Raw genomic sequence first — 13043 nt, 5'->3', positions numbered from 1 at the left:
AGAGGGACTTGGGACCTAGCCTAATCCAAGGAAAAGAAGCAATAGCACTAAACATAATGTCCACCTGCTAAGACATATGGATAAGAAACGGTACATTATGTTGTAGACCCATATAACTGCCCCACAAACAGTCAAATCCACAATTTATGTCCAGACATGGGAGTCACTAAAAATTGTTTGTTTATTTCCACTATGATCCACTAAATTTTCATCATTTACTCGATGAGAAGATAACATTGTTTTTTTTCACCAAGTAAATATAAGGGCCATCGAAGTCACAGGATATCAGATTTGGGCTGGATAAAGTAGCAAAGATTTTGTAATGCACAAAGTACAACAGGCACTTTAATTAATTGTCAGATTTCTGATAAAGTTTATCACAATGTTTTTGAAGAGAGATTACCTTAAAGATGCATATTCTTTACAAGATATTTATTTAGAACAAGGTCAAAAGTGGTTGGAATCAAAATACAATTTAAAGCTTGCCATGATGTAGGCAGATCTAATATCCAGTCTGACCTTTTCAATGTGGATCAAAGAGACCCTTCATTAAAATATATTTCTCTCTAGACAATTTATTTGTTTATCTTGTCTTAAGGAGTTTACAGCTCTTGCAAAACTATGGATCATTTTATCACCACTAAACAGTAAGATAATAGAGAAGTAGATTTAGGTCAAGCTATCACGCACTTAAGAGAACCCATCTTAAAGTCCCACAAAGACACTGCCTTAGATCTTTCTTACATGATTCACATGATTACATAAGAAATCCGTCAAAGTTGCATGGAAAAGTAGGGGAATTAAAGGGACAGTAAGATAGTAGACCAGGAAAGAATCCACCAACCTGGTATGGCCAATTCAATTAAAGTCCAAAACGTCTACTGTTTCAGTGACCAGAATATAAATCATGCATTGAAAGATGACTAAGCAAAAACTGAACTGCTTAAATGATATTGAATCTGTCCATTTGAAAAATATGGAAAAGTTGTTCCTGAAAATGTCTGCGGACATCGTAAAAGTGGAAGGACTATTTTTCGAATTTTTAACTCTCCAGACTTGCAAAACTTGCTCACCTTTCCACCTGTGTAGACGTGTCGTGTTGGATTGCTGACTGTGACAGCACAGACAACTTCTCCGTGATTGAGTGTGTTTATCTGACGGGCATGTCGTGGGATGCCAGGGCCAATCAAGGCATCAGGGGGGAATGGGACAGGTTGCATCTGACCATCACCACTGACATGGAATGAGTAAGCACTGTGAAGAAAAGGGGGTTGATAAAGATTAAAAGTAATTAAAAAATAAAAAAATACATAAAAATAAAATTCCCTTTATTCATCCCCAAGGGGAAATTGGTCTTTAGGGTCTATCCAAAGGGAAGACTGGAATAACCCAGGCATCAGCCGCAATGTATCGCCGCAAAGTGAGCTAGGGCAAGGTGACTTGCTCAAGGTCACACAACAAGGCGGGTAGTTGAACCTATTGGGCACGAAGCAAAGACCGTACCGCTGAGCCACGCTGCAGGAAATGATAATCTTTCAATCAACTTGTGGCTCATGGCTCAGTCTACAAACTTTAATGCTAAACGACCATCCACTGCCTTTGGTTGAATTGCACTTTGAAATTAAACTACATTCACCACCTTCCCACTCATAAGATTTATATGAAAGGCCTAATTTCCAACATATTTTAGTTTACTCAAAAACAGGATCTAGAGTTTAAAGCCAGTCCTCAGTGCGATATCTATATGAGACAGGCCCATTTAATTCTCTCCTTAAAGACAATTTTCATGACTTTTCCCCACAACATCCTGCATATCCTAGACAAAATTGATTTTGAAAGTTCAAGTGCAATAAGTTTATTCAATGTAAAAATGTATTTATAAAATCAAACTGTAGAATGTGATGTAATATTTATCGCAGGAACAAAAATTTATCTTAAACATTTTTCATGAACAAAAAATAAAATTCCGAATCAAAAAGATAATGGTTGTATCAGAACAAAATGAATTTTCCTGTTTGGTAAGGAGAGGGTTAAAACTCTAGGGGAAAAATCCCAAAACCTCCATATGCTATCAGCTTAACTTATGTTTTTTAGACCAACAATTAGTAACAAAAAATTAACTGGAAGCATGTAATTAATGATTTCAACATGGTATCATCACAAGATCCTATTATCTTAGTGGTCCATGAAGAAATAAAGATAATCCATTAAACAAACTTGTGATGTCAACAGGAATCTCTGATGCCAGTGTGCTGATACATAAATTTATTAAGGTTTTGTTTAGTTGTCCTCCCCCTCACACATCCCTACCCCTGCCCTATCAGGAGTATGACAAAACATGATTATTTCCTATAGGAACTTACGGTTTTCCACCTGGTACGGTGTTAATGTTGGGTCGCATTGCACTGTGAGATCCGTGTGCTTCAAAACCCACCTGGAAGAAATAAAATCAAAATAAATGAATAACAGATGGGCATGTACGTAGACTGAATAATGACAAAGAAATTGCTCAATATTGAGACTACTTTAATCCATAGATATTCTTTTGAGAACAAAATAACATCAAACTTTAAAATATTACACACACACACACACAAATAGAGAGAGAGAGAGAGAGAGAGAGAGAGAGAGAGAGAGAGAGAGAGAGAGAGAGAGAGAGAGAGAGAGGGAGAGAGAGGGAGAGAGAGAGAGAGGGAGAGAGGGAGAGAGGGAGAGAGGGAGAGAGAGAGAGAGAGAGAGAGAGAGAGAGAGAGAGAGAGAGAGAGAGAGAGAGAGAGAGAGAGAGAGAGAGAAGAGTGTAAGACAATGAAAGGGAAGGAGAGATTCTTACCATAGGAGTTCTGGGAAAACTGTTGAGGGCACTAGCAGCAAGACCATTGGTCAAAGGGCCTGTTGAATACCAAGGGGAGAGTATTGCAATAAAATGAATGAAAAAATCATTGATGAAACAGTTCAAATGTGATTCAGCTTTGAAGGGACGGGTATTGGATAGAAATATATTAGAAATTAAAAAATAAATATAAAAACGAACAAACAAAAGAACAAAAAAAAAAAAAAAAAAATACCACAGGAGAGAGGAAAAAATGAAGGAATTATCTAAAAATGACAGTTATTGAAGTACATCCAACTTTTTATTTTATTATAAACTAATGGAATAAATAATGGAAAAGACGTAATTTGACATTTTACCCTGCCACATTTATATTATTAGAGAGTTTTTAATTTTCAAAACAGAATACAACAGAGTCATTTTTGACCCATCTTATCTAATTAATACAAAAAAGAATTTATCTGAAAACGTGTGTATGATTCAGTTTTCGGTTTAGAGGGTACAAAAATACCAAGGATAAAATGTACCTTCAGTGTCATAAAACTACTTGGGTTGATTATTTAAAAATTACATATTCATTGACGGACGTAGTTGTCAGTTTATGTGAAGAAATGACTAAGGGAGACTACTTTTTTTCACCAAAAGGGGGAATCGTTTTAAGGAACATTTTTTCTATCTATTTTACTTGCCATTGTATCATGCACATATCATCAAATGTTCATCTGTATTGAACAAGACCTATGACACTGACCGTGTTTGAGTCCGGCGGATGGCCCAGGAGTGGTGCTGCCTGTACTGGTCGGGGTGGTGGGTTTGGACACGGGGGTGCTTGCCTTCTCGTTCTGTTGTTGTTGTTGATAGTGACCATGACGATGATGATAGTTATCGACATCCATTTGATTATGATTTGGATTATTGTTGAGTGAAGCAGATGTTTGTTGGTTTTGTCGTGGGTGATGATTGTGATGAGGCGATTGGACATTGGAGATGTCGGAAGGTTTGTTTTGGCAATAGGTGAATTTTTCATTATTGTTTTTGTCATTGGGATTAGTATTTTGTTGTTGGTGGTGGTGGTGATGTTGTAGTTGTTCATAAAGGTGATTATCATCCCCATAATTTTCATCGTCGGGTTGATATTGATGAAGATGAAGTGGGGTTGTTTGTTTGCGTTGACGATGATTTTCATGATGTGATTGTTGGTGGTGTTGTGGTTGTGGTTGTTGTGGATGTGGTTGACATAGTTGTTGTGGTTGTGATTGTAGCGGTGGTGGTGGTGGTGGTGGTGGTGGTTGTTGTTGTTGTTGTTGTGGTGGTGGTGGTGGTGGTGGTTGTTGTTGTTGTTGTTGTTGTTGTGGTTGTTTTTGTTGTGGTTGTTGTTGTTGTTGATGTGATTGTGATTGTTGTTGTCGACGATGATTTTGATGATGCGATTGTTGCCGTTGGGGTTGTTTTTTTTGAGGTTGTAATTGTGGTTGTTTTTGATATTGTTGTTTTTCGAGTAAAGATTTTTGTAGAAGTTGTAGTTGTTGGAGTGGCGTTGGTTGTGGAGTTATTGGAGACATTTCAGGTAGTTGATGGAAGACATTGGGGAAAGAAGAGGAATGGGGAGTAGAGGAAGAAACATGACGATGCTTTCATTAAAACAAGGTAAACATCATGATCAAAAATCAAGTTATTCAAAATATTATAAGCTGATACCCCCATATCCTTCCACAGGCTGCCACAATAAAGAGTAATACGTTTTTAGAAAAGAATGCATCAAAGAATGTTTTGACTTGAAACCTTTCTTTAGTAAACAAAAAAGGCTAAAGGGTGGCCAGGTAGATAATGTACTGAAATTGAGGGTTGAGCCTCAAGTTAATATCAAATTGTTCTCGTTAAATCTTGGCCTTTGTTAATAATTTTTAAGGGACTTTTGGCAGCCTCGTATCTACTTTGACTGAAGCAAATCCAACTTTTTACACCAGCCAGATTTTGGGACGAGATGGGGGTGATCAATTCCATTTTTTTTAAAAATCATAAAACAACCAACAAACAAATGAATCATCACTAGGCAACTAAATAAAACATCTACAACTAAACTATTCAAAAGAAGATAGCTAGTAATTTCTACTGACAGTAAAGTTATCATTGGATCCAATTTTTAAGCCAATTTCTAAGAGAAATAGAAAACAAAATTGAAACTCGTCATAATATTCATTTTATCTGACACTTTTTTCTTATTTTATTCCTTTAAAATAATTTTTGTAAATACAATTTACAGTCAATGCTAGTGTTTAATCCGTGGTGTCCTGACAACTTCAGGGTTAAATAAAGACTTACATAGATTATATAAACGAATTCACACCATTCCTCAGAGTGATATTCTATTGTAGGTTTAGAATTATTTCACACATTGCTGATTTACAACACGTTAAGTCGATCTGTTTTGTTTTTAGCCGTGTATTTAGGTCTTCAATGTTTTTTTGTTGTTGGCTGAAGGAGGGAAAGAAACAATGTACACACCACCCAATCTGAAATCTGTCTTCACTTGTTTCCAAGCCAAGAGAGAGTAATCTTCTCGTGTTTAGTTTTGTGGATCAAACCTCTTTTCTGGTTCAACTCCATACGACTGATGCTGGATGCTCGCATAACACCCTCCCCCAATGAAAATGATGATAATAACAAGAAAAAAAAAAAAAAAAAAAAAAAAAAAAAAAAAAAACAACAACAAGACATAACACTTGTCAACGTACGCCAATTTTGCTTTCTTCTCCTCGTCCCCCTTCCCCCTTTCAACTCCTTTTATTTTTTATTTTTTCCTTTCATTCTCATTTATCATTTTTATCTTGGCTCTAATTGTGTTGACTACAAGTTATAAATTATTATTCTTATTATCGTAACAATTACCAGGTTAGTCTGGGATGAATCGAATCCTTTTAATGGGAACTCAAATATTGACAAAAAACTGGATAAACAGATCAATCAAAATAACACGATCAGGAATGGTCGTGGTGTGTGAATAGACAAAAGTGTGTGTGAGTGTGTGTGTGTGTGTGTGTGTGTGTGTATGCCCACGTGCGCGTGCGGGTCAAGACAATCGTATGCTGCTATATGTTATCATCAAACGCCTCTTCCAATAAATGTAAATTAATCAACGCAAATTGTAAATGGTGCCAAATTGGAAATTTAAAAAAACGAACAAGTTATTAGCTATAAATACACAAATGATTAAAAACGTGGTATTCTGCCAGTGACTGGCTATAAAACAGGTGTGTGTGTGGGGGGGGGGGGGGGGTGTAGTGGTATCAGAATCAAAACAAAAAACAAATGAAGATAGTACTGAGGAAATGTTAATATTGTCAAGCTGGTTCAAATTTTAAACATGAACGCATATTTTAAAAAAAGGAAAAGGAAAATCCAATGACATAACAATAGGCATACACACACGACAATATGTAATAAATAAATCAGCCCCCCCCCCCCCCTTCCCCCTCACCCCAGGAATCAATGAGAGACAAAATTCCGGATTGATAAATATCCCCCACCCCTGTCCATATCTAGAGAGAATGATTATAACGTCAACTGCCTGCCTCTTTGTTCGAGGCCACTAACCCGTCAGAAGGTGGGTGCTTACTGGTTACACACCCTACACGGCAGGCTGTTGGTGTTCACGAATCACACACACGTGCATGGTAAACACACAGCTGACATCATACACGTGTACATAAGCTGTGTCCAACGCCCTACGGGTGGTGATAATGCCCCCCCCCCCTCTCTCTCTCTCTCTCTCTCTCTCTCTCTCTCTCTCTCTCTCTCTCTCTCTCTCTCTCTCTCTCTCTCTCTCTCTCTCTCTCTCTACTACTACTACTACTACTCATGTTCATTTCCACTCGTTTCGTTATATTTGAAGAAAAATAATTTTTAAAAAAGAATAAAGAAACACTACAAATCAACTCTATAGAAAGAACGAAATTTAAGTCACTCAGCTCTTTGTTATTGCATTTAGCCAGCCATTTTATGAGTAGTTCTCACTTAATTGTATCAATCAGACCATACACGTTTAAGGTTAAACATAGTTTTGTTTGTTAGTCCGTTATAGATAGTATGCAGATGACGTCACTCGGGCCTTTGTTATTGTTTTTGCCATCCGCGTTTGTGAGTTGTTCTCACTAAACTGTATTAACCAGACTATAAAAGTTCATGGTTACACAGAGTTTGTGTGTTGGTCCGTTATACTTCCGGATGGCAATGTTGTGAACTCCTTGGCCAAGCGCATTCTATCTATATCCAGCTGGTGAAGTGCGGTGAGTTTTTTAGACAATCGCACAGTATCAATAATCATCTTCACTCAAACCACCGTAAAAATCATCGTGACATTATGAATCGCTTCATTTCAAAAATATTTCTACTCAAACCAACTCAATAACATCGTAACTGCGTTCGTTATATTTGGACATTTATTACAATCATTGTGGGAATCCAGAAATAACCAACCAACCACACAGCATGATGACCCAGGAGCATCCATGCCCATCTACTCACAATGACGTCCCCAATACAATATGTATGGTTTCATTAATTCAGCCCGCCACTATCACCGTCTCACATCAACCCAGAGTTTATCTTTAACCCAACCCGAGCCATTACGTCGCTGTGTGTTTCCAATGATGAAAGGGACGGAGGTGTAAGGAGAGGGGAGGGCAAGATCGATAAAAGTAATCGTGAGGACAAGCTAGTCGTATGGCCAGAAGAACAGTAGTAGGGCGATTACTGTCAAGGACCTCATTATCGATATCCGCTCCCGTCGAGTAGCCGGATCGATACAATCTCCCAATCTCCGATACTTAAGACCAGCTGAGACATTTCAGAATAGTTTGAATTTTTTTTTCCTCAAAGAAAAGAGAAGAAAAGGAGGCGGTGTAACACAAATAAATAAATAAATAAATAAATAAATAAATAAATAAATAAATAAATAAATAAATAAAGCCCTGAAACAGCAGATGAAAAGAGAGATGGTGAAATCATGCTAATGACCTATATCATGAATTAAAAAAGAAAATAACTGAAGACAAAATCTCGAAACTGAAAACAGACAAAATAAAAATAAAGGTTTAACAATAAATTATTTCTAATATGGAACAGCTTGTAGCCATAATTAAATCGCATGTGAAAAGCGCCTCCATTCTGGGTGATTTTTTTCTTCTTTTTTTTTTTGTTAAAAGGTTGAGGGGTCTATTTTTTTTTTTTAATGTTTGTCTATTTTTTTTTTTTTTAATGTTTGTCTATTTTTTTTTAAAGTTTGTTTTTTGTTGTTTTTTTTTTTTTTTTTTTTTTTGCTTTTAAGGGTTTTACGGCGCTTGCAGCACATCTAGGCCATAGCAGCGCCAGTAAAAGGGGAAAATAGGATGGCAAAAAATTATAGACTTATAATTAAGGCACCCAAGAAAATGAAAGATAAAGGGGAATTGGTTCAAATGAGGAACAGATGTACGTAGATTCCAAGAGCATACCATCAATGTAATTAATTTAAGATCATCTAATAAGTCCCATCCAGACACCAGCACAGGATCCCGCTAAAAGGTATACACTCAAATGTTTATTTACAAGATTTGTTCAAAACACAAATATAACGATCGGTACATAACAGAGGGATGATTTACAAGGAAAAAAATAGCACCTAACAAAACTAACACTTTTGGCATATCCAAATCACATAGTAGTCTGTTCTGCGCCGGTTTTGTTCTGACACTCCTACAATATTATATTGTATGCTTCACTGCCTAGAGCTAGGCACTCATCCACAACCTTGTCTAGTGGGGCAAATGTGCGCGATAGAGTATGTGTAGTGTCTTTTCCAAGGACACAATACCGAGCTACAGTTAATGTTGTTTTTTTCATTTTTGACAGATCATATATCCTATCATCAACCATACTCGTCATCGCTTGAACAAAGTACGAGGAAAAGCCGTACTACTCAACTATCCTCGACGACACAGAGGAATCCCAACTGTGTGCAAGGATCATAAATGTCATGGAAATGTGAAAGTTAACTGCATAAGTCATAGTCTAGCGACTCGTGAAAAAAAAAAAAAAAAAAAAAAAAAAAAAAAAACCCATAAAAACCTTTAGCTACCACATCGAAAAGAAGTAAATAAAAATCAGACAAGAATTATAACGAGCGACCAGTCAGCCGTCACACTCTTTGACAAAACATATTCTACGTTACGGAAAAACATGTAGGACTTCAAATATCGATTGATTTAAAATGAAGGTGTCGACCAGCTTGTCAAACAAAAAAAAAAAAAAAAAAAACTTGACAAGTCTTCAAAGAAATGTCACGTTTAAAACGCTTTTAACAAGTTGGAGGTCATCTGAATCGATTGATATTGGAAGCCAAAATTAACCAAAGACATTAATTTTTTGTTTTTTGTTTTGGTAAGGTAGAATTGAGGCGATAGATTCTCTTTTCCCAGTTCCAGTCACCCCTTTAGAGGCGAAATTCGATTTTACTCTAACCCGAGTAGTGACGGTAACAGTCAATGTGACTCCGGCTTCATTCGAGTCGCATGGTTAATACTATCATTGGTCTCTTGGTGAAATCGGTAAGAAATGATGTCAGGTTTTAGAGAAAAACCGACCACCGCGTGTGAAAGGGTTAAAGGGCTAGATAGACTATAGCTATTATTGTCATTGACAAAATGTGTTACATGAAATCAACACCACCTATCGGGTTAAATGGGTGTACGAAGACAGACAGACAAACAACGATAACTGGAGGGTGGGTGGGGAAGGGGTACGCCATTAGAGATGAAAGGTGGATGGATGGGTGAATGGAGAGAGGAATTGATGATGGATGGGTGGAGAGTAGAGGGTGGAGTGTATAGGAGAAACACGTAATGGAGGAAAAATGCATTGAGAGAGGGAGATGAGGGTGGGAGTAGACGGATGGATGTAATGATAGACAAGATAGAAAGATAGATAGATAGATAGATAGATAGATAGATAGTTTCTGTTTGTTTGTTTTTAAGGGTTTTACGGCGCTTGCAACACATTAAGGTCATATCAGCGCCAGTAAAAAGGAAGAAAATGGGATAGTTAAAAGTTCTAGAATTACAATTAAAGCACAAAAGAAAAGGTAAGACAAAGGGGAACTGGTTCAAATAGGGAACAGATGTAGATTCCAAGAGCACACCGTTAAAGTACTTAAGTTTGAGATCACCTAAAAGTCTCATCCAGACACAAGCACAGGTCCCAACTAAGAGGAATACACTCAAATGTTTACCAATCATATAATATAATATGTATACTAAACATAATACAATGCATAACAGAGAGATGAGTTACAAGGAAAAAAATATCATCTCCCAAAACTATAACTATACATTCAACTGTTTCCCTCCCAGTCAAGGAACTCCGGCAAGGATCAGGACAAAACTTAGTTATCTCATTCCAAGACAATGACAGGAAACAATTGGAAAACGGGTATGGGGGGATAGAAGACACAGCATGTACCTCCCTGCCCACTATGGGAGATCAGGATCCCCACCCAGATAGATAGATAGATAGATAGATAGATAGATAGATAGATAGATAGATAGATAGATAGATAGATAGATAAATGGATGGATGGATAGATAGATAAACAGATAGATAGATTGAGAGATAGATAGCAGAGGTGGAAATGGCAAATGAAAAAGAATTTTGAAACCAACTCAAACACTGCCTTTTTACAAAATTGACAGTTGAAATAAGAAGAAATAGTTGTACCTGCATGTAGTATATTTTTCTCAGTCTATTTATAAAGTGAAAGCGAAGAAAACAGATGAATATATAACAAAGGTTGAGAAATCTGTTAAAACTCATCTGATATCCGATTGAGTGTATCGTAAGTTCAATCTCCTAAACCTAACTCTACTATCTAACAACGTGATTGGGTGGTCCTAGAATTTTCCACAATCTATTCTAAGAATCAGAATCTCAAAGCAATGCACCTTAAAAAGAAACAAACATATGCAAAATTAACAATGTAAAGGAATGGCGAAGAATGGATACCCCAGTATTAATGAAGAAAGCTGAGGATAGATCTGGATAATGAAGAAGGGTAGCTGCAAGAACTTGAGAGAACTGACAATTCTAAGTATGAATCAGAATCTCAATGTCAAAACAGGAGAAATCAGTGCAACATAAGATAAAAACAAACACATGCAGCAGTTAAAAAATCCAACAATATTCCAAAAATATCAACTTAGCCTCGAGTTTAAACCAAGAAGAAATTCACAAAGTCCGCCACTCTCCAACAAGCATCTATTGATTGTTGTGAGAGATGTTTTTACATAGCCACAGTGGCTATTTACAGAACAAAATTTCAGATTTTTTTTTCTGACGACTGTCAGAATCAGTTCAGAATTTTTCTGTCTGAAGTCATGGCCTGCGAATAACGAAGACTTGTGTTTGTAGTGAAAATAATCACTTCCGTTCAAAACAGCTAGTGGAGTGTTTCCGTGTATACAGGAAGTGCTTGTAATGTCTGGGCCTATATGTACCATGCTATATTGTTGTAGCATTTAATAAGAAGATTTTAAAAAAATATTTTATTACTTTTATCTATTTTTATTCTGTTCTTGTCCTCCACCCCCCCCCCCCCCCCTCCTCCCTCTACATTGAAATAATCTGAATTCAGAAAAATAAAATTCTGAAAGATTTACATCCCTGAGGTAGATAGAGAAATAGTAAATAGATAGATGGATAGACAGATAGGAAGATAGACGGACAGGCGGATAAACGGATGGATGAATAGATGGACAGAAAGAGGAGGAAGGGTAATGGTGGAGTTGATTGAGGTGAGTGATCAGTGTACCGTGACTGCTAACACAACCACAAAGTGGAGGAAAAGAAGAGGGGGGGGGGGGGGGGGTTGAGGGGAGGAAGGACAGAAAAAAAAAAAGAAAGAAAGAAAGAATAGGGACAGAATGGAGATCATGCCTTCTGGCCTCCTTTACGCCCGACTGGGAATCGCTACTCCTATTGATTTCCATTGGCGGCCAGTGCAATAAAACAAGATTGCCAGTTAAGCCTTTTAATGCCAATTCACAAAATCAAAAATATTTTTATTCATTTTCACCATCTCACTCATGACGAACTGTAATTACAGTCCGCCATTATATAACTATTCCGGGTTATTTTTTGTTAAATATGTGGGTTGCAAATTAACAACAACATAATAATAATCCTTTCTGGCTTTACTGATTTTACAGCTGGAAAAAAGGCAGGCTAAACAGTTTAATGATGTAGCCTACTAAATACACTCTTGTTAGATTTGTGATAGATTGTTTTAACACGTTTGGACATGTCCTTCATTAATTAGGAGGCTTCACCGCTCCGAAAAAAAGATGAAACAAGAAGACACTTCTGAAGCCATAATAACATTTACTCCTGACAACAGAAATTTAAAATATTAATTTAATCCTTGAGGCATATTCTCATATAATAAAATAAACACTAAGTCAATTTTAATTTTTTAAAAACAATTTGGAATTATTTCTTAAAGTGATGTTTAGCATTTTTTGTAAAAATTATCCTGGCAACCCCCCTCTCAGCGAGTACTGTGAGTTTGTGACAGAGGTGATGGCAACCAGTCAGCAGTGTGATAAGGGATGGAAGTAGTCATTGACAGCGACAATGGAGATGGTGTTGAGGATTATTATAGAATACACAACAGAAGAAATGGGGAGGGGGGGGGGGGGGGGGGGGGGGGGGGGGGGGGGGGGAAAGAGATATTTCAAATATTACATCCATCCGAGAATGGAAAATTACAGCGAATTCTAATCAGGCAACAGAAGACGAAGAAGACTCTCAAAACCCAATGGAAAAGATTTAAATGATTATATTATGAAAAAAGGGTTTTTAAAAAAAAATGGTTCGTCAACGTGCTTTGTTGCGAAGAGAAAACTATAATTAAAGACTTCAATATCAACAGTCTGCGTAATTGGCAGTCATGCTACGGTGAATTACTAAAAGCTTGGAAAAAAAAGTGGGGGTAATGATATTCTCTGCTACGACTACGATGAAGACGCGGTATGAACCCGGCAGAGTTATTAAATCTAATTATAGCAATCTGCCTGAATGATGAACTTCCAATCTGGTACACTACACTACACACACAGATTAAACCGCTTTAATAAGTCGGTTGGTTTCGTTCCAGCTATCAAAACAGTATGCGGTCGACTTGTTC

At 37.0% G+C, this 13043-nt stretch overlaps 1 protein-coding gene across 2 annotated transcripts in view; it reads right to left on the bottom strand.

The window, feature by feature from the left end:
* Positions 1-13043, bottom strand: part of LOC144964706 (transducin-like enhancer protein 4) — a 64785-nt gene that overhangs the window by 11901 nt on the left and 39841 nt on the right. For both annotated transcript variants that reach the window (XM_078899245.1, XM_078899246.1), the window contains 4 exons: positions 3582-3672; positions 2831-2889; positions 2364-2434; positions 1074-1254 (listed from right to left, as the gene is read on the bottom strand). In XM_078899245.1, the coding sequence (XP_078755371.1) occupies positions 1074-1254; positions 2364-2434; positions 2831-2889; positions 3582-3672 (402 nt within the window). The remainder of the gene's footprint in view (positions 1-1073; positions 1255-2363; positions 2435-2830; positions 2890-3581; positions 3673-13043) is intronic.

The sequence above is a fragment of the Berghia stephanieae genome, chromosome 2, assembly GCF_034508935.2.
Source record: "Berghia stephanieae isolate SIO BIC M18660-M18661 chromosome 2, UCSD_Bste_1.3, whole genome shotgun sequence".
Lineage (NCBI taxonomy): Eukaryota > Metazoa > Mollusca > Gastropoda > Nudibranchia > Aeolidiidae > Berghia > Berghia stephanieae.
This window is presented reverse-complemented; position numbering and strand designations above follow the sequence as displayed.